Raw genomic sequence first — 17,835 nt, 5'->3', positions numbered from 1 at the left:
CGGGAAAGCGAGGCTAAGTCCCAATTATACCAGTGCCCTGGTTACCGCTGTGCACACATCTTGTCAAAACTAAAAACAATGATAACTTGGCTGAGAATGGAGTAATTTGAATGAAATTTTCAATATTTTCTTTTTTTATCATATATTTTTGAATTATTATAGCAAGAATGACCAACTCTTAAACTCTTAACTAATGTATCTTTAAGTCTGAGAATGTTTTATAAAATCGGGGCCAGATGAAATCAGAAATGGGAAAATTTGTTTCACTGAGCTTGAATATGGGTAGCCTCGAAAAGTAAAAACTGTATACCAGTACATTAAGTTTTGAATGTTTTTATGACCATTTGAGCCTACCCACTTGCAGCCAATGGAGCCCATGTTAAATAAGGTAATTGCATTTGAATGCTGAAAAATATGCGTTCAGGTGTTCTAGAGAGAGTGAGCATACCCTGTCTCATGTACAACATCTATCAATACTATATATCTAGACTAAGCGATATCAGTTGTTCTGGAAACAGTAAATCTATCCTGTCTCTCTTGATAGGAGCCGGTGGGGGGGGGGGGCAAAGTGTTGGCCAAGAGAGTTCATTGCGATTTTCCAGGCGTGGTTACTCCTTGTCATTGGTGCAGGATAGAGGGGCCTGACAAGAGACTGTATAGTCATTCGGATGGGACATAAAACTAAGGCCTCAGATACACATTGGCATGCAGGTAAAAGAACCCTTGACAGTTGGAACTCAATATAAGAGTAGGCCGTAGTGCCGCTGTCCAAGCAAAATTTCCCTCATGGTATGCCGTAAGGAGTGAATTCCCATTTCATTTCTCTTGAATATTGACAGAGCTTTCCTGAAAGATTTGTTAATTATCTCCCCTGAGCAGCTTCTTTAATGCTGGTGACTGGTAAGGTCTAAGGTGTTCCAACTCATGTTGTTGTCAAAGGTGAAACTTTTTTCCGAGTTTGTTTTTATTATTATTCCATTATTAATGAAATATGATTATTTGTGATGGCCTAAAATGCCCGAGGTCTGAAATGCCCGAATTGAATATGACTGAGCAAGAGCAAGAGATGTGCATGAATGTGCATGGCATATTAACCGGCACCGTATACGGTATCGTGTCCTAAGTTTGTAAGTGTCCCAAGTCAAGTGAACTAAGTCTTTAACTCAATATCATTCAAAGTCTTTGACATTGAAAACACGAATTATTTGTCAATTTAAATCAACATTGATGTTGTGATCTTACCAGGAAAAGATGCGCTTCTGACATCCAATATTTAAAACAAAATAAACATTTTACCATTGGTACACGAATCGTGTATAATATTTATATAATGCATTTCAGTCCCATTTGTAACAACAAGGACAAGGGACTCGAAGAACAAGGCTAGACATATTCCACAAGTCATGTCAAACGGTGACGGCATATTCTTATCTGGAGAGCATGCGCAATAACTAATATTTAGATTTGAATAACCAGACGCTAGAGATTGCCATTTCGATTGAGATTTCTGGCGTATTTCGCCGAAAATAACTGATTTGATATTAGAGTAAAAACAAACGATTGAATGTCAATCAGTTTATATAAATTTATATTACATTATTATATGCATTGTGACCCATTTGTGTCAATTTCGAGGTCCCAAATATTAGCGATTTAGCTCCTTTAAGTTTCACACACTCATACAGACCCAGGCCTACTACTCATGCGAGCTGCAGTGAATTATAAATTAAAGGAGCTAAATCACTTTGGGACTTAGAAATTGACAATGTAATATGCATGTTATGCATGTATATAAACTGATTTACATACAATCGTTTTCGTTTTTACTCGAATTTCAAATCAGTTATGTTCGGCGAAATACCAGAGAAATCTCAATCGAATGGCAGTCTGACTGAATCTCTAGCATCTGGTTATTCCAATTTACACCGGTGAGTATGACGTTACTGTTTGACATGATTTGTGAGATATGTTTCACCTCGTTCCTCGAGTCAATTGTTACAAATGGTGGCGCTGAAAGGCATTCTGGTACACATTTCTTTTAATTACTCTTGTGTAAGAATTTAATTTAAGCATGTTCTTTGGGAGGGTTGGATGGCCGAATGGTTAGCACGTGTGCGCTGTATCATAAAGCCTGTCATTGAGTCAACTGGTGTGGTTTCGAATCCCCGGTTGTACGTGACAAGGAGTAGGGTCGCCTATTCAACCTCGTGGGTTTTCTCCGGGTCCTCTGGTTTCCTCCCACTGCTAAAGACCCCTACGCGCAAGAGAATTATTGAAATAAAATTAAACCATATGTTAGTCCCGAAATGACCTAGTTTGTGTCAAGTGGACGTTAAACCCCATTTTTCTCTCTCTCTCTATATATAATTTCGATTTTTTCATGCATTCGATGGCCTCTACTGCATGAAGATCTGACCAATTGTAGTGGAAGGTCACCTCAGACATTTGATTAACTAATCAGCGTTAATGTTTCTAGTGGGGGTTACCCAAGGGTTCTATGCATCACACACCAAGAACTCTCATTAACAGACCGTTTCATTGGCTAATCCCTCACATCAACCAGAATGCGGGTTATATAACAACTCTTCCAAATTCTAGTGTAGAAAAGACACGGAAAAAACAAAATTTTGAACTATAAAAATCAAAACGAAATAGGATCTGTGTTTCAATCAGATTGAAGTCTTCATAAAAATAATATTTTCTATTTTCAGAAATTAACATTTAGAAATCAAGTGGAGTGTTTTCTTTGATAGTAACGAACAATGTTTCCATGTGGACGTCTGGGCATGTCGTCATCCAGGTTTCTGAATTTAAATAACTGTGTCCACGGTCTGCAATTAAAACAACTGACATGTTATACGACTAACAGACAAGCGTTGTTCTACAGAACGAACGCAACTCAACAATTACAAGAAACATTATATAACGTGAATATCAGTCAGACTTCCATGTTAAATGTGTTTAAGAGAAGATTATTTAATATATATTCACTAAGTTATATTGGCTGTGGGTATTTTAGTACGTCGTGTCGAGTCTTAGCGGGACATAGTAAATGGTCAAATATACGACATACAAAAGGTGCAAATGATGCCAAGAAATCTTCGATGATAATTTCTATATCAAAAAGAATCAAGTCAGCCATTAAAGGTTAGTGTTAAGGGAGAGACGGACAGAAAAGGAGTTTAATATACACTCGACCTGAACTAGGTCATTTCAGGACTAACACATGGTTTAATCTTTATTTCAATAGTTCACTTGCACGTAGGGGTCTATAGCAGTGGGAGGAATTCGGAGGACCTACAGGATATATGTTGGCCTGCCAGGCTAATGTTGATTAAAGTTGAAGTTGAGACAAGATAATCCCCAATTAAAAACAAGCTCATCAATCAGTTTTTGCTAAACGTAAAAATGGCAGTGGGCGTGGTATATAGAGTTTAATACATGACATCATCCGTCAACTAGTACCACTGTTGATTACAAAATGGTGGAAAGTTCAACTTGACAGAAATAGAGAACGATGTTGTTGATAGATTCTACTTTATTGTAGTTTGCAAGGGATACCTATTATTATTATATTGCTTAAATCACACTTAGAGATTTCAAGTATTAAGCTTACTGAACAAGCTTGTCACATAAATTGAGGATTTGTCAGGCCCCATACAATCCCTCTATTATGTTATAATTTGTGTCGTACACAGTCTGTGACAGGTGTGTTAATCTTATGTACTGGCTTCTTACTAAAATCTTATGTACTGGCTTCTTACTAAATGTATTTATTTTGTTTCAGCAACTGGTAAAGCAGATCCTAAAACTAACTCGGCCCTAGCCCGATTAATAGCGGAAGCGAATGCACATGATGTACCTAACTCTACCATAGATAAAGTTATAAAGGCCACTGTACGTAAGATGTGATTTTTTTTGTACATGCACAAATAATTTGATGAGAGAATGGGTGAGATTGTGTTTACATGTATATAATTTGATGAGAGAATGGGTGGAGATTGTGTTTACATGTATATAATTTGATGAGAGAATGGGTGGAGATTGTTTTTACATGTATATAATTTGATGAGAGAATGGGTGGAGATTGTGTTTACATGTATAAAATTTGATGAGAGAATGGGTGGAGATTGTGTTTACATGTATATAATTTGATGAGAGAATGGGTGGAGATTGTGTTTACATGTATAAAATTTGATGAGAGAATGGGTGGAGATTGTGTTTACATGTATATAATTTGATGAGAGAATGGGTGGAGATTGTGTTTACATGTATATAATTTGATGAGAGAATGGGTGGAGATTGTGTTTACATGTATATAATTTGATGAGAGAATGGGTGGAGATTGTGTTTACATGTATATAATTTGATGAGATAATGGGTGGAGATTGTGTTTACATGTATATAATTTGATGAGAGAATGGGTGGAGATTGTGTTTACATGTATATAATTTGATGAGATAATGGGTGGAGATTGTGTTTACATGTATATAATTTGATGAGAGAATGGGTGGAGATTGTGTTTACATGTATATAATTTGATGAGAGAATGGGTGGAGATTGTGTTTACATGTATATAATTTGATGAGAGAATGGGTGGAGATTGTGTTTACATGTATATAATTTGATAAGAGAGTGGGTGGAGATTATGTGTATATAATCAAGAGGAGAGAGCTAGCTTGTGATTTGATGTATACAACTATGAAGAAGTAAAATTAGGTTCAAACAGCCTTGTGAAAATATTTGTATTTAAAGACACTTTCCAGCGCACAAACTTTGTGATTTGATGATATATTTGGACTGAAAACATTCAAACTAATTAATCTATCAAAACTTTGCTTCAAATCCCTCTCAAAACTTTGCTTCAAATCCCTCTCAAAACTTTGTTTTCGCATAGAGATACCCAAAGCTATAAATAAATTGTTGTTAGACGCCATGTCAGTCAGTTCAATTCATTGTGGGAGGGTTGATTTTTCAGAATGTATTTTTCGTTACTTACTGTCCATTTATCATACATATTGAAGCCTTAGTAAATTCTTAATCATTTTCTGACAACTTCTTTTTCCTCCGTTTAATTGCAGAGTCTTTAGTATGCTGACACCCCTCAATTTTCCCAAAACCCCCCTAACCATTTGATCAAGAAATAAAAACTGCTCCCTCAGTCAAGCTAGCATACAATAAGCTGGCAGATAACAGTCGGGTTGCCAGTTGGTGTTACCCTGACATTTTTGCCCAGTTCTTGCCCTGTGGGTGTTTTTCGGGTAATCCAGTATTTTTCTAGTAAGATTGGGTGCCTATACTTTCAATACCAAATTTGCCATACTTTTATTGTAAATAACCACCCGATAAATACTTTCGGGGCAAGGTAACTTTAAATAAATCAGATTACATAGCGTCGTATACAAATACCTGTGTGAGCACTACAGGTAATCTCTAGGTGTAATAATATTATATGTTACAGGTGTAATAATATATTTTACAGGTATTGTATTATATTTTACAGGTATTGGAAGGTAATAAAACTAAAGATGTTGTATTTGAAGGTCGTGGACCAGGAAGTTGTGCTATTATTCTTGAATGTACAACTCAACATGTTGAAAAAACCCGTAATGAAATAGCTGCAGTCCTGAAACAGTGTGGGTAGGTTTACTCTACTTTAGATTACACTCTGTTTTACGGGGTTTCTCCGGTTCTTCGCTTTCCTCACACTGCTAAAGACCCCTACATGCAAGCAAATTATTGAAATAAGATTGAACAGTAAGTTAGTCATGAAATGACCCAGTTTGTGTTGAGTGGATGTTAAACCCCATTTCTCGATTCAATTTTAGACTAGCCTTGATCGTTAAACCCCATTTTATATATTTACGGATCTGTTGTTATATTTAGGGATCTGTTATAATTAAGGGTCTGTTGTTATTTCAGGGGTAAAATAGCTGAACCTGGATCCCTTCAGTATTTCTTTACTCAGGCAGGTTTTATAGATGTTCGTGTTAACCCGGAGGAGATGAAAGATTTAGATGAATATGTTGATGTTGCCATAGAAACAGGTGCTGAAGATGTCTCATTACAGGAATTTGAAGAAGGAGAAAAATACTTAAGAGTAAGTTACATATTGTCTAAACAATGTCTAGTCCTTCGGAGAGGGACAAAAATATGATGCACTTTTAGATAAGAGTAGGTCGTAGGGCTGCTGTTCAGGTTGAATTTACGTCATTGCACACTGTATAGGATATTGTTAAACCCCATTTCATTTCACGTCATTTTTGTAAACACTGTTTTTGTTTCTGTTTTTAAACTTGAGATTGTTCCATTAATCGTATTGAAATTTAGAGCTCCTTATATTGTCCTTTTTTGTGCCAAACTTACATGGCTAGTACAGCTAGTCACAAGAAGGAATATTAAAAATTGACAGCCATGCATCAGTTATTGGTAGTATAAATATGATTTCTGAGGCAGTAGCTTTACGTCTTATTGAAGGTTGGTTGGCCGAATGGTTAAATGTGTGCGCGTTGTATCATAAGGTCTGTCATTGAGTCAACTGGCGCGGTTTTGATTTGCCAGTTGTACGTGACAGGGAGTAGGGTGGCCAGTCCAACCTTAAAGGTTTTCTCCTGGTCCTCCGGTTTCCTCCCACTGCTAAAAAGACCCCTGCATGCATGAGAATTATTGAAATGAAATTGAACCATATGTTAGTCCCAAAATGACCTAGTTTGTGTCAAGTGGACGTTAAACCCCATCTCTCTCTCTCTTATTACATGTGCACAACCAGTATTTGGTTGCTGATTAACAATAACACAGAGATTGTCTTTCCCTGTGTCTTCCACATGTCCAAGGGATGTTGATAACTTGATGTTCTGAGATCTCCTTCTTACTCACACCACTTTCAGCTCAACTGTTTTTTGTTTAGCTTTACAGTTTGATGACCCTCGATTCATAGTTTCGTTCGGAATTGAATTATCTACATCACAAGAATAGTGACAGTCAAGTAAATGGGTGTAGGTGTGTGGGGGGGGATGATCTCAGGCAATAAAGATGCGTCGATTGCATAAGAATAAATCTTAAAGATACATTATGAGAGATAAGATAAAGAGCTGGCAGTTCTCACTATAATAGTTAAAAACTAGATAATGTAAAGGAAATTTGCTGAAAATTAAGCGATTGAATTTTTGTCCTTGCCTCGATCATCATTTCTAAAGTCTGTATGATAAAAACATAGTCTCGATCATCCATTTCATGATTAAATTATGAATGGAAGTTAAGCAGCAAATGGGATGATAATCCAGTAAATATCGCAGGCTAGCGATGCCATCGAGAGTTGATTATGGTCTGGATAAGTTAACATTGAAATGTCTAATTTAGATAACATTTCAGGCCTAAAGAAAGACCTGTAATTGGCAGATTTAGCTCGTGAATAATGTATGTTTCACCAACCAAGCCTACTGAAACATAATCGTGGTGTTTAATTACATCACAATTCTACTCACACCACCTCCGTTGTCTGAACTGACAAGAATATAGCAGAACTGAATTCTGTGCCACTGGATTGCAATTTTGTCAATTCGGGATGTTAGGGGCAGACAATTGAGTGTTTTTCCGTTTGAGTGTGACCCTATTATGATTGTGAGATCCAAGTGTGATTTTGTTGTGTTGTTTTTTTTTTCAGTTTGAGTGTGAACCTGCTACCATTATGATGGTGAAATCGAAGCTGGAGAAGAAAGGACTGGAAATACTAGAATGTCAGTGCGAGTACATACCTAACTCTTACATTGAACTGGACGAAACGGACACAAACAAGATGAGAAAATTCTTTGATAAAGTTGAATATCTGACGTCAGTAGATCGCGTACATGTGAATGTTGAACTAAAGGAAACGAGTTAATATAATTATAATGAAGAGATATCACGAGGGAAATTGTGTCCGGACACGGAACACTGGTTGACAACTTGTTAACATGTACTATCCAGATGTGTAGTAATCAAATTTATAGAAATACATTAATTAAAATAAACTGTTTTTTAAAAAAATTAAATTATTAATATGTTTATCTATACTGATATCCAAAAGAAAGTATACAAATGAACATTGTACCCAAATACCGCATACAATGGAAACACGACGTTGTTTGAAACAGGACGAAATGAACAGTGTATACTTTCTTTTGGACTTCAGTATAGTTTAACATATGTTTGTTTCATATTTGCAGTTCTTCTTCTTATATATTCGTCTCGGTAAGTTGAAAATATTTGATTACTATTCGAATACAAATTTCAAAACCCTTCGAACATTCAAATGGTGTTTCGTTTGAATATCTGAACACCAAAGGCTACTCTGTTTGAAATAATATTTTTTAATTCTATGGAAATTACATGATTTATTATAAATTAATAATTTATTATTTTTATCTGTATATGTGTTGCCTTTCACTGTGTAAAACAAATTTCCTCTGGAACAATAAGTCATTCTCGCTTTAAAAAAGAATAAGTTTTATTCACTCCTCACAGCCACTTAATATTAATGTTTTGGGTTAACCAATATGGCGTCGCTGTCTTCAATCGTCATAATGATAAAATGACTTCATGCTGTCTCCAGTTCATTATAGCTTCTTGTATACTGCATGCAGCTATCCATCTGCTTCACACTGGGAGCTTACTATAGACAGGCAGCCTAAGTTGGGGATGAGCTTCTTGGTGTAAGTGGTATACGTCAAGATGACGTACTACGTAAAAGTTTATTCGTAATTTTATTAGCAATCTGTTTATAAACTAAAGTATATGGGTTGTTAGGTTGGGCTATAACGATTGGTTGACCAGTGTCACATGATTCACGTATACTCGTAGTTAAAGGTACATCACCTACAAAATAAACAACAAAATACATTTTCTGTCGGTACTTATTTATCAGAATGGGATACAACACGTCTCCCATATGACAGGCCCCATTGTCTGGTTAATCGTGGTTAGTTACTATTTGAGGTACGTAAATATCATCTTGATTATCCAGGCTAAGTGGTGATTTCAAACGCTGATAGCATTATTACATTCAGCATTTGCGGGAGTTGATTGGCCGAATGAATAGTGTGTACGCGTTGCATCATAAAGTCTGTCAATGAGTCAACTGACGTGGTTTTGATTCCCTGGTTGTATGTGACAAGGTATAGTGTTGCCTGTCAAACATCGAGGGTTTTCTCTGGGTCCTCTGGTTTGCTCCCACTGCTAAAGAGCCCTATGCGCAAGCGAATTATTGAAATAAAATTGAACCATAAATTAGTCGCGAAATGACCTAGTTTGTGTCGAGTGGATGTTAAACTCCATTTCTTTCTCTCATATTCGGCATTCGCGATTGAATTCTGGTATATCTGAATTAACACTTGAACCATTGAAATCAGTAATAATATATAGCTCATAGTCACCATATTCGTTATTGCTTAAGGCCCATCACTCTAAGTTTCTTAACTGTTAGATTACCCAGTATTTCTTAAATATTAGATTACCCAGTATTTTATTATATATAAGATCACCCAGTATTTCTGTGTGCATTAAATATTAGATTACCCAGTATTTTATTATATATAAGATCACCCAGTATTTCTGTGTGCATTAAATATTAGATTACCCAGTATTTCTGTGTGCATTTCCTCAGCAACATTTTTGGCACCATCTTCACCAAATATGTGTTCCTCATGGCCACACTTCGGACACACAAACATGGCCATATTCTGTACAATACCTAATATAGGCGTATGGACTTTCTGAAACATCTCGGCTCCCCGTCTGGCATCTGTTAGAGCTATGTCTTGTGGTGTTGTTACTATCACAGCACCTGATTGGTCAAAATATATTAAACTTAGTATAATTAAATGAAATGGGGTGTAATGTCCTGCTCTGAAAGGACTAAATACGGACATCTTGGCCAGACATTGACCCTATGGCCTGCACTTAAATCAAATTACAACTGCCACGGCTTCGTTTACGTGTGCACCAATGTGTCCACAGAACCTCATTCTTTTTCATCTCATCTGAACGACTAGTCTTAGCCCCTCGCAAAGTCCTGTCAAAGCAGAATAACGCCGGAAAATCATGATGAAGATTCACGGCCAACCCAAGATCGAACACAGAAGCTCCAGGTTTGCGGGCAAACTTCTTACTCACTGACCCACCGCGGCTCCCGTATGACGAAGATATAATTATATGATACCCGGCATAACATAATAGACTGATTTAAAATTGCCTATGTCATTCGATGGGATTCCTGCGAAATTTGAATGCTAAACGAATATCGTTCCAAAAATGGTTCAATTCCATTCCAAAGATATGACGAATTCAAAATTACTATGATAAATAATTACATGTCTAGTTACTATGGTAAAGAATTATATTATAAAACTAGATACCTGACAATAATAAAACAAAACACAATTTCTATGGAAACAGTCACTGGTTTCCACGATGATTGTTTTCCATAAAAATTGTGTTTATTTATTATGCTCAATCTCTAACTGCCACTCAAGGATTGTATTTGTCAATCTGAAACTGAAACAGGTATGTTTTGTTACCTGTAATAAGCTAAGAGGTAATAATAAAGATTTAAGGACGTACCTGAAACAGGTATATTTTGTGATATTGATAGTTGTGTATCACCAGTACCTGGTGGCATGTCTATAATCAAATAATCTAGTGGACCCCATGCTACCTACAACAAAAAATAGATCAACCATTGAACAAAGTCAAAACCTTGGCAGGTGACCCTAATCCATGTCACGTACAAGTGGGTTATTGACCCCTCCCCCACCACTTGATCGACCCACAGTGTCAGAACCACTCGACACCCAAAGGTTTAGCTCCTGTGACAAGAGAATGAAGAAATGTAAAGAGAGAGAGAGAGAGAGAGAGTTTAAAGTCCACTCGACACAAACTTGGTCATTTCTGGACTAACATATGGTTCAATTTTATTTCAATGATTCGCTAGCGCGTAAGCGTCTTTAGCAGTGGGAGCTAATCAGAGGACCTGGAGAAAACCCACGAGATTGGACAGACGACCCTACTCCTTGTCACGTACCACCGGGAAATTGACTCAATGACAGACCTTATGATACAGCGAGCACACATGCTAACCATTCGACCATCCAACCCTTCCACCCAAGAAATGTATAACAGTCAATACAACACAAATAAACTTATTTTATGTAAAGGTGGCTCAGTGAGTTAGACGTTGGTTCGCTAACCTCCTGGAGGTCACGTGTTCGCCAAGAAAGTTCATCTTGATTTTCCGGCATGGCACCCCCTTGTCAGTGGTGCAGGACGGAGGACCCGACAAGGGACAACATATCATCGCTTGGATGGTAATTAAAACCTAGGTCCTGTGTACACATTGGCATTCACATAAAAGAACCAATGAAAGTTTGAATTCAAAATAAGAGTAGGTGTTAGTGCCAAGGTCCTGTTTATACGTTGGCATGCACATAAAATAAACCTTGACAGTTGGATTTTGAAAATTAAAGCCTCTGTCCGGGCAACATTTCCCTCCTAGCACACTGTATACCGTCAGCCCCACTTCATCAGTCCAGTCGGCGCAGAACAGTTGGACGCTTGATTTCATTTTTCTTATGTTATGTAGAAAATTGTTATGCAAAACAAATTATTTCAGTCCACTAGACACAAACTAGGTCATATAACCCTAGATCTGAAGGCCACGGGTTAAACGATTCGGCCATCTCCCTCGCCTCCCCCTCTATTCGGCTACCCAACCCCCCAAATTGTAACAGTCACAGTAAACTATTATTAAGGCCCAATTTCCATTACGCATTTTGTAGCATTTCCGAAAGCATTTTCGCTTGATACAAGGAAACAGTCCCATTACATTTGCATTAATCAGACTGACTTTTTTACTGGCAAAAGCGCATACATGGAAAACGAGCCTACGAGTAGTCTAATCACCTGTCTGAGTAATCTCTCAATGGCCGACATCACCATTAAACCTCTCCATACAATGGCTGCCTTTTCATCCACTAAAAAACCCATAGACATACTGAAAACATTAAAACCATAGACATACTGAAAACATTAAATCATAGACATACTGAAAACATTAAAACATAGACATACTGAAAACATTAAACCATAGATATACTGAAAACATTAAACCATAGACATACTGAAAACATTAAAACATACACAGACTGAAAACATTAAACCATACACAGACTGAAAACATTAAAACATAGACATACTGAAAACATTAAAACATAGACATACTGAAAACATTAAAACATAGACAAAATTAAAAACATAGACATACTGAAAACATAAAAGCCATAGACATACTGAAAACATTAAAAACATAGACATACTGAAAACATAAAAGCCATAGACATACTGAAAACATTAAAACATAGACATACTGAAAACATTAAAACATAGACATGCTGAAAACATTAAAACATAGACATACTGAAAACATTAAAACCATAGACATACTGAAAACATTAAACCATCGACATACTGAAAACATTAAACCATCGACATACTGAAAACATTAAAACATAGACATACTGAAAACATTAAAACCATAGACATACTGAAAACATTAAACCATAGACATACTGAAAACATTAAACCATAGACATACTGAAAACATTAAAACATAGACATACTGAAAACATTAAACCATAGACATACTGAAAACATTAAACCATAGATATACTGAAAACATTAAAACATAGACAAAATTAAAAACATAGACATACTGAAAACATTAAAACCATAGACATACTGAAAACATTAAACCATAGACATACTGAAAACATTAAACCATAGACATACTGAAAACATTAAACCATAGACATACTGAAAACATTAAAACATAGACAAAATTAAAAACATAGACATACTGAAAACATAAAAGCCATAGACATACTGAAAACATTAAAAACATAGACATACTGAAAACATAAAAGCCATAGACATACTGAAAACATTAAAAATATAGACATACTGAAAACATTAAAAGACAATTGGCTTAGGGTATTGTTGTAAAATACATATTAGGTAAAAAATAATCAGTTGTGACTTATATCAATGAAGGTGAAAAGACTCTCACTTAGGGGTGGGCAGCAAAATTTAATTAACAATTGAAATATATCGTTGCAGTCAGATCTTTTCTTTCAGTTTTTTTAAGGAGATATTTGTATGGGTATATAGACTTGTAGGGTTTCTATGGAAACAGAGACAAGGTGGTTCAGGGTGTAAGAAAAAATGAATGAAATGAAATGGGGTTTAACGTCCTGATGTTCTGCTCCAACTGGGCTAATTAGCGACCCGGACAGCGACGCTACAGCCTACTTTTATATCGAATTCCAACTGCCAAGGGATCTTTTACGTGCATGCCAATGTATACACATGGCCTTGGTTTTTCGTCCCATCCAAACGACTATACATTTACTCTTGCCAGGCCATATGTCTTGCATCACTGACAAGGGGGAACCATGCCGGAAAATCCCTAATCAAGATCTCCGACAAAGTTCATCAGATTTTTTCCACTGTGGTTTCCCCCCGTGTCAGATGTGTACAACGGAGTGCTTGGCAACATATTGTATCTAGTCAGTTGGATGATACAAAAAACAACCCAGGTTCCTTGACTGTTGCAAAATTTCAAATTTCAATTTTTCTTTATCTCATCCATTGAAATTTGAACTATAAAAAAAAACGAAATAGGATCTGTTTTAATCAGATCGATTGAGGAACTTTCTCCCCCAAAACTTTGAAGAACTTTCTTCCCCAAAACCTTAAAGAACTTTCTCCCCATAACCTGGGGTCGAACTTGTGCCTTCCTGGTTATTAAGCCAGTGCCTTACTCGCTGAGCCACCATGTCTCCACACCATAGTAAAAGTCCAATTTATTTATTAATTATAAAATCAACGAACCATTTTATACCATAGTTCATCAGTGGTATCATCAGATTCTCTGTAAATAAAAATAATATATCTCAATTATCCAGACAGTCAGTAGACAATTTCTTCGAGGCCAAGCGGGGGTAGGTGAATCAAGTGGCATGATATCGATTCCCCGCTTGTAGCTTGTATGTGACAGGCAGTAGGGTCAGATGTCTAGTGTGTTTTCTCCGGATTCCTTCCACTATGTGCAATTCAACCATCTGTTAGTCCCGAAATGACCCAGTTCATGTCAAATGGAGATCTCCAGATCACCGGATGGCGGAGATTTAAACAGATTGAAATACAATCACCATTTAATGATTTAATTACACAATTAAACACGATTAACAAGTAACGTTACTACGGCAATAAACAATCTATGCCACATCTTGTCAAAACTTCAAACAGTGATAACTTCGCTCAGAACAAAGTAATTTGAATGAAATTTTCAATATATTCATTTTACATCATCTTATTTTGACCTAATCTCTTTATTTAAATCTTACATAATGCATCTTTAAAAGATTAACGATGTTCTGGTAATCAGAAGATGAAAATTATTAATAACTTACTTGAGTTAAGCTCAGGTTCCCCGTGTAAATTCATCATTGTAGGTAGCGATGGACCGTAAACGTCTGCATCCAATAAACCAATATCTTTTGTCTACAAAATCTAATCATTATTTATAACAGAGAAACTGATACTTTATAGAGAAAGAAATGGGGTTTAACGTCCACTCAACACAAACTAGGTCATTTCGGGACTAACATATGGTTCAATTTTATTTTTAATAATTTGTTTGCACGTAAGGGACTTTAGCGGTGGGAGGAAACTGGAGGGCCAAGAGAAAACTCACAAGGTTGGACAGCCGACCCTACTCCTTGCCACATACAACCGGGGAATCAAAACTCTCCTTGTCAGCCCTACAGTATTCAAAATGGCAATCTAGTCTTAATGCTTGAAATGAACAATTTTAGAGGAATTAACTGGGTCATTTTGGGACTAACATATGGTTTAATTTCATTTCAATAATTCACTTGCACGTAGGGGCTTCTAGCAGTGGGAGAAAATTGAAGGACCCGGAGAAAATCCACAAGGTTGGACAGGCGACCCTACTCCTTGTCGCGTACAACCGGGGAATCGAAACCACGCTAGTTGACTCAATGACAGACCTTATGATACAATGAGTACACGCTAACCATTCGGCCATCCACCTTCCCCCACCCACTACATGAAATGGGGTTTAACGTCCAACTGTTCTGCTTCTACTGGGCTAATGAAGACGGGCATACGCCATACAATGTGCTATGAGGGAAATTTTGCCCGGACAGCGGCACTACAGCCCACTCTTATATCGAATTCCATCTGTTGAGGAATCTATTACGTGCATGCCAATGTGTACACAGGACGTTGTTTTTTTTGTCCAATCCGAACAACTAGACAGGCCCTAACATAACATAGAACAAACATTATATGGGTAAAGTACAGTACACGAATACAGCATCGACATGTAACTTTGCAGTATTTTACCCGGTTATCTAGTTTAAGAAGTTAGAACAGTAATTGAGTTTTTCTCTTCATCTTTACAATATATTTTCACAATTTCTATTAAAACTTAAAAAATATACAACTTACTGGTTCATTGGCCGCCATAGCTAGAGCCAAATTTACTACAAAATAAAACAAAACCACATAGAAATGATAAATTTGAACAATCTAAGTTGGACTATAAAGTGCTGGTATGATATATCGTTGAATTGATGTATCACGTTTTATATTCTCATGATTCGAGTATTATTTTTTATTATTAACCAGTACAGTAATTAACCTGTCACTCTTAATTATCCAGTTCACACATTATCCATAGGTACACAAACAGGGCTATACTATATACCAGAAAACAACGGAAAACAACTAAAAACTACCGGAAAACACCATGTTATACTAAATACCGGAAAACACTGGAAAAACACTAAATACCGGAAAACACACTAAATACCGGAGCATGTTCATTTGGAAAACACCAGAAAAACCTAACCCTAACCCCCGCAAACAGAGGACCAGGCTCTGGGTTACATATTTAGGGTGTTTTCCGGTATTTAGGGTGTTTTCCGGTATTTAGTGTGTTTCCGGTGTTTTCCAGTATTCAGTATAACATGGTGTTTTCCGGTAGTTTTCCAGTGTTTTTCAGTGTTTTTCGGTGTTTTCCGTTATATAATATTGCCGCACAAACACCCTGGAATTGTTTTGGTCCTTATCGTAATAAAAAACATTCTTATTTCTTCGGCATCGGCAGGACTAATATATCAATTATTCATTTATTCTGTTGTTTTCCTCGTAAATATTGACCTGGTTATAAATCATGATTTGAATCGTATTGTAGCATCTGAATCACAATACGTATCGTATCGTGACTCATAATATTCCCCACAGTATAAAAACACATGCAAAGATGCTAAAAATGTCCATATTTTTTGGAAAATATATAATTGCTAATCCAAGATAAAATAAAATATCTCAAAAATTTACTAGCTGGAGTAATTTAGAAATGAAAATCTTTTGTAGTTTTAGTGACAAACAATATCTTAAATTTTTTATTTGAGTAAAAAAGGATAAAATGTGAGAAAATATGAAACTATAATCAACCTGCTGTTGTTGATTTGCCGACTCCACCTTTACCCGATGCTACGAGTATAACATCTTTAACTCCGGCTATTTCTAATTTCTTGGGTAAACTTCTCTCTCTTCTTACATTTAAACCACCTTCCACCTTCTTACCTCCATCCTATACATTGGAAATGAAACACAATGAAATGAAATAAAGATATGAAATGGAATGAAGATATGAAATGGATTGAAGATGTGAAATGGATTGAAGATATGAAATGGATTGAAGTTATAAAATGGAATGAGGATATGAAATGAGAATGGGATTTAACGTTTAGATAGCGGATTAGGTCATCATGCAAAAACTGCGCCAACATTGCCCAAAAGGTGCGACAACGTAACGTATGATGTGGTATTGTAAATGAAATGTATTTTAACGTCCCATTTTGCTGAACCAACCAGATTATTGACCAAAGGGCATAAGCAAAGCAGTGTGTCTGGAGGGAACTTTTGCACAGACACAGCAGCGTTTCCTTATAGGCTACCGTTACACTTCATTGACAGATTCGCGGTCTGGCTAACGATTAGGCTGGGATCCATCAACACAATGTTTCATTACAAGCTGTACAAATTTAGGAAAATTACAAACTTTCAAATTCTATCAAATAGTCAACTACTGTCTGAACCTTGCTATTTTATAAACGGATTTCTTCGATTATGAAACTATTTAACTTTGGTTATTATAAACTTACCTGTGTGTTTGAAATCAACTCTGGTTAAATACAATCCATTGCACAATTAAATATCCCAACGAATAAAAAAGTTCTCTCTTGAAAAGTAAGTTTATATATAATAACCAAAGTTAAATAGTTTGTTCATAATCGAAGAAATCCGTTTATAAAATAGCAAGGTTCAGACAGTAAGTAAAGTTGTTTGTTGTTGCCGAGAAAAATTGAAATGTTTTACAGTAGACTGTGTGCACACGTCACTTGACTGAGAAAAATTGAGCAAATAATGGAAACATTCTGGGAAAGTGCTCTTGATTTTGGGGTTTTTTTTTGTTTTATTTACAACAAACACTCGAGTATAATTCGTATACCTTTATCCCAAATGGATTGCCGTGTGAAGACAGCAATCTGAGATGATATGGGCAATTCCGTGGCTTTAAAACTGAAAATATTCGCGAGAAACAGAGCACGGTCATTTCTCTACTTTCAGTTTTTTTACTTTAGAGTAGCCTTTCCTTGGTGGATAAAATTTATTAATCTTTCTGTATCCAAAACGAAAATTTAAAAATTA

The 17,835-nt window shown here is 36.2% G+C and overlaps 2 protein-coding genes across 5 annotated transcripts; one reads left to right on the top strand and one right to left on the bottom strand.

Moving 5' to 3' along the window:
- Positions 1 to 878: 878 nt before the first annotated feature.
- On the top strand, positions 879 to 8,368 carry LOC126831590 (probable transcriptional regulatory protein Teth514_1449). Of its 2 annotated transcripts, none has more exons than XM_050562178.2 (6): positions 879 to 939; positions 2,712 to 3,147; positions 3,788 to 3,897; positions 5,504 to 5,640; positions 5,923 to 6,100; positions 7,664 to 8,368. In XM_050562178.2, the coding sequence occupies exons 2-6, from the start codon at positions 2,763 to 2,765 to the stop codon at positions 7,877 to 7,879; spliced, it is 1,026 nt and encodes a 341-aa protein (XP_050418135.2). In that variant the 5' UTR covers positions 879 to 939; positions 2,712 to 2,762; the 3' UTR covers positions 7,880 to 8,368. The 2 variants fall into 2 exon arrangements, with proteins under 2 accessions (XP_050418135.2, XP_055959372.1); XM_056103397.1 differs by lacking the exon at positions 879 to 939 and adding an exon at positions 996 to 1,127.
- A 36-nt stretch (positions 8,369 to 8,404) lies between these two features.
- On the bottom strand, positions 8,405 to 17,765 carry LOC126831594 (iron-sulfur protein NUBPL). Of its 3 annotated transcripts, none has more exons than XM_050562185.2 (9): positions 17,636 to 17,765; positions 16,576 to 16,714; positions 15,565 to 15,599; positions 14,502 to 14,592; positions 13,921 to 13,960; positions 11,935 to 12,025; positions 10,597 to 10,690; positions 9,614 to 9,820; positions 8,405 to 8,853 (listed from the first exon to the last, which is right to left on the bottom strand). In XM_050562185.2, the coding sequence occupies exons 1-9, from the start codon at positions 17,738 to 17,740 to the stop codon at positions 8,705 to 8,707; spliced, it is 951 nt and encodes a 316-aa protein (XP_050418142.2). In that variant the 5' UTR covers positions 17,741 to 17,765; the 3' UTR covers positions 8,405 to 8,704. The 3 variants fall into 3 exon arrangements, with proteins under 3 accessions (XP_050418142.2, XP_050418143.1, XP_050418144.1); XM_050562186.2 differs by lacking the exon at positions 17,636 to 17,765 and adding an exon at positions 17,289 to 17,422 and having other exon boundaries at positions 8,407 to 8,853; XM_050562187.2 differs by lacking the exon at positions 17,636 to 17,765 and adding an exon at positions 17,186 to 17,308 and having other exon boundaries at positions 8,407 to 8,853.
- Positions 17,766 to 17,835: the final 70 nt, after the last annotated feature.

The sequence above is a fragment of the Patella vulgata genome, chromosome 9, assembly GCF_932274485.2.
Source record: "Patella vulgata chromosome 9, xgPatVulg1.2, whole genome shotgun sequence".
NCBI classification, from domain to species: domain Eukaryota; kingdom Metazoa; phylum Mollusca; class Gastropoda; family Patellidae; genus Patella; species Patella vulgata.
Note: the sequence above shows the minus strand (reverse complement) of the source record. Positions and strands in the feature narration are given on the sequence as shown.

Bases quoted from the DNA above. Each gene is read 5' to 3' on its own strand.
- LOC126831594 (XM_050562185.2), bottom strand. From the start codon at position 17,740: ATGACCGTGCTCTGTTTCTCGCGAATATTTTCAGTTTTAAAGCCACGG. The intron at 13,961-14,501 runs GTAAGTTATTAA...TTTTATTTACAG, and splicing joins GGAACCTGAGCTTAACTCAA to AGAATCTGATGATACCACTG. The intron at 9,821-10,596 runs GTACGTCCTTAA...TTGACCAATCAG, and splicing joins ACAAAATATACCTGTTTCAG to GTGCTGTGATAGTAACAACA.
- LOC126831590 (XM_050562178.2), top strand. From the start codon at position 2,763: ATGTTTCCATGTGGACGTCTGGGCATGTCGTCATCCAGGTTTCTGAAT. The intron at 5,641-5,922 runs GTAGGTTTACTC...TTGTTATTTCAG, and splicing joins GCAGTCCTGAAACAGTGTGG to GGGTAAAATAGCTGAACCTG. The intron at 6,101-7,663 runs GTAAGTTACATA...TTTTTTTTTCAG, and splicing joins AAGGAGAAAAATACTTAAGA to TTTGAGTGTGAACCTGCTAC.